The sequence below is a fragment of the Diabrotica virgifera genome, chromosome 7 (genome assembly GCF_917563875.1).
Source record: "Diabrotica virgifera virgifera chromosome 7, PGI_DIABVI_V3a".
Lineage (NCBI taxonomy): Eukaryota > Metazoa > Arthropoda > Insecta > Coleoptera > Chrysomelidae > Diabrotica > Diabrotica virgifera.
The window spans coordinates 193327168-193328390 of NC_065449.1; the positions used below are offsets into that span (position 1 = coordinate 193327168).

The following is a 1223-nucleotide window of genomic DNA, read 5'->3' on the forward strand; positions in this document are numbered from 1 at the left end:
GAACGAATGACTACCTACCAGTATGTAACAAAATCCTTGATAAATAAAGTCGTAGAATGCAACCAGTTTTCGGTGTTAATATTTGTAGGTCTTGGGAAAGCATTTGACTGAGTCCAGCATATCTTTATGTTCAGAGCTCTTACAGAGTGCAGTATTCCTCATAGGTACACAACTCTTCTTCGGAATATATACAATACCGCAACAACTGCCGTGAGAATGTACTATTACAACACAAACACATTTCCTTTGGAGAAGGGAATTAGGCAAGGAGACACCATCTCTGGTAAATTATTCACCGCTTTATTACAGAGTGCTATGAGAAACAATAATTGGGAACATATTGGAGTCAACATAAATGGAGAGTTTCTGAAATTGAGGTTTCCAGACCAAATAGTTCTTATTGCAAACCAGGTGGATGATCTAACTTCCCAACTTCTTCAAGACCTTCATAGTTCTTATACACGAGTTGGCCTTAAAATTAACTTATACAAAACACAAAACCTTTTATTGGTTAAAAACATTTTAACTAATAGTTCGCAAATTGAACAAGTTTATACCTATAAGGATCTGGGCCACTACTGCCACGAGATTAAATTAGGAACAGACAATCAAACAATAGAGTCAATACAGAGAATAGGACGGACTAACATGGGCATCTTGCGGAAACCTGAGGGAAGTCCTTAGCTCAGATATTCCCATGTGCTTGAAAGGAAATCAACCATTCATGGAAAAGGTGCAAATCACATTATGTTATTTTATCAGCAATCAGTAGGTATATAAACGAAAACAAAAGAACTGGTTTCTACATATTATATGAACCTGCAATAAGCAATATAATTAACGTAAAACCTTAAAAATGGGACATTTTTGATGTCTCGAATTTCCTAAAACTATTGTGTCCGGTTTGAGTGATCTTTTTAGTATGTTATAGCCTTAATTGTTAAGAATATCGACCTAGTAATGTTGTTGCTAGCCAGGTAAATATCATTGTGTACTGGGTCTAACAATTGTGTTTTATTCCTCAAAGTTCGGAACATCCTGTTGAATATTCTCGCATGTGTAAAATATTTAAATTAAAACTCAATAGTTGTAGCCTTAGGCTTTCTAAACATTTTGTTTTTTAATTCATGCGCTTATCATGCAACTCTTTCAGAGTTGTGACTGCATAGCTTCACTAAGGAGGCATGAGGATGCTGAAATAGCTATATGGAGATGGTGGTCCG

General features: G+C 35.7%; 1 protein-coding gene across 1 annotated transcript; it reads left to right on the top strand.

Annotated features, from left to right (window-relative positions):
• The first annotated feature begins 216 nt into the window (after positions 1 to 216).
• Positions 217 to 684, top strand: LOC126888690 (uncharacterized). The gene has a single exon (XM_050657058.1). The coding sequence runs from the start codon at positions 217 to 219 to the stop codon at positions 682 to 684; it is 468 nt and encodes a 155-aa protein (XP_050513015.1).
• Positions 685 to 1223: the final 539 nt, after the last annotated feature.

Bases quoted from the DNA above. Each gene is read 5' to 3' on its own strand.
- LOC126888690 (XM_050657058.1), top strand. From the start codon at position 217: ATGTACTATTACAACACAAACACATTTCCTTTGGAGAAGGGAATTAGG.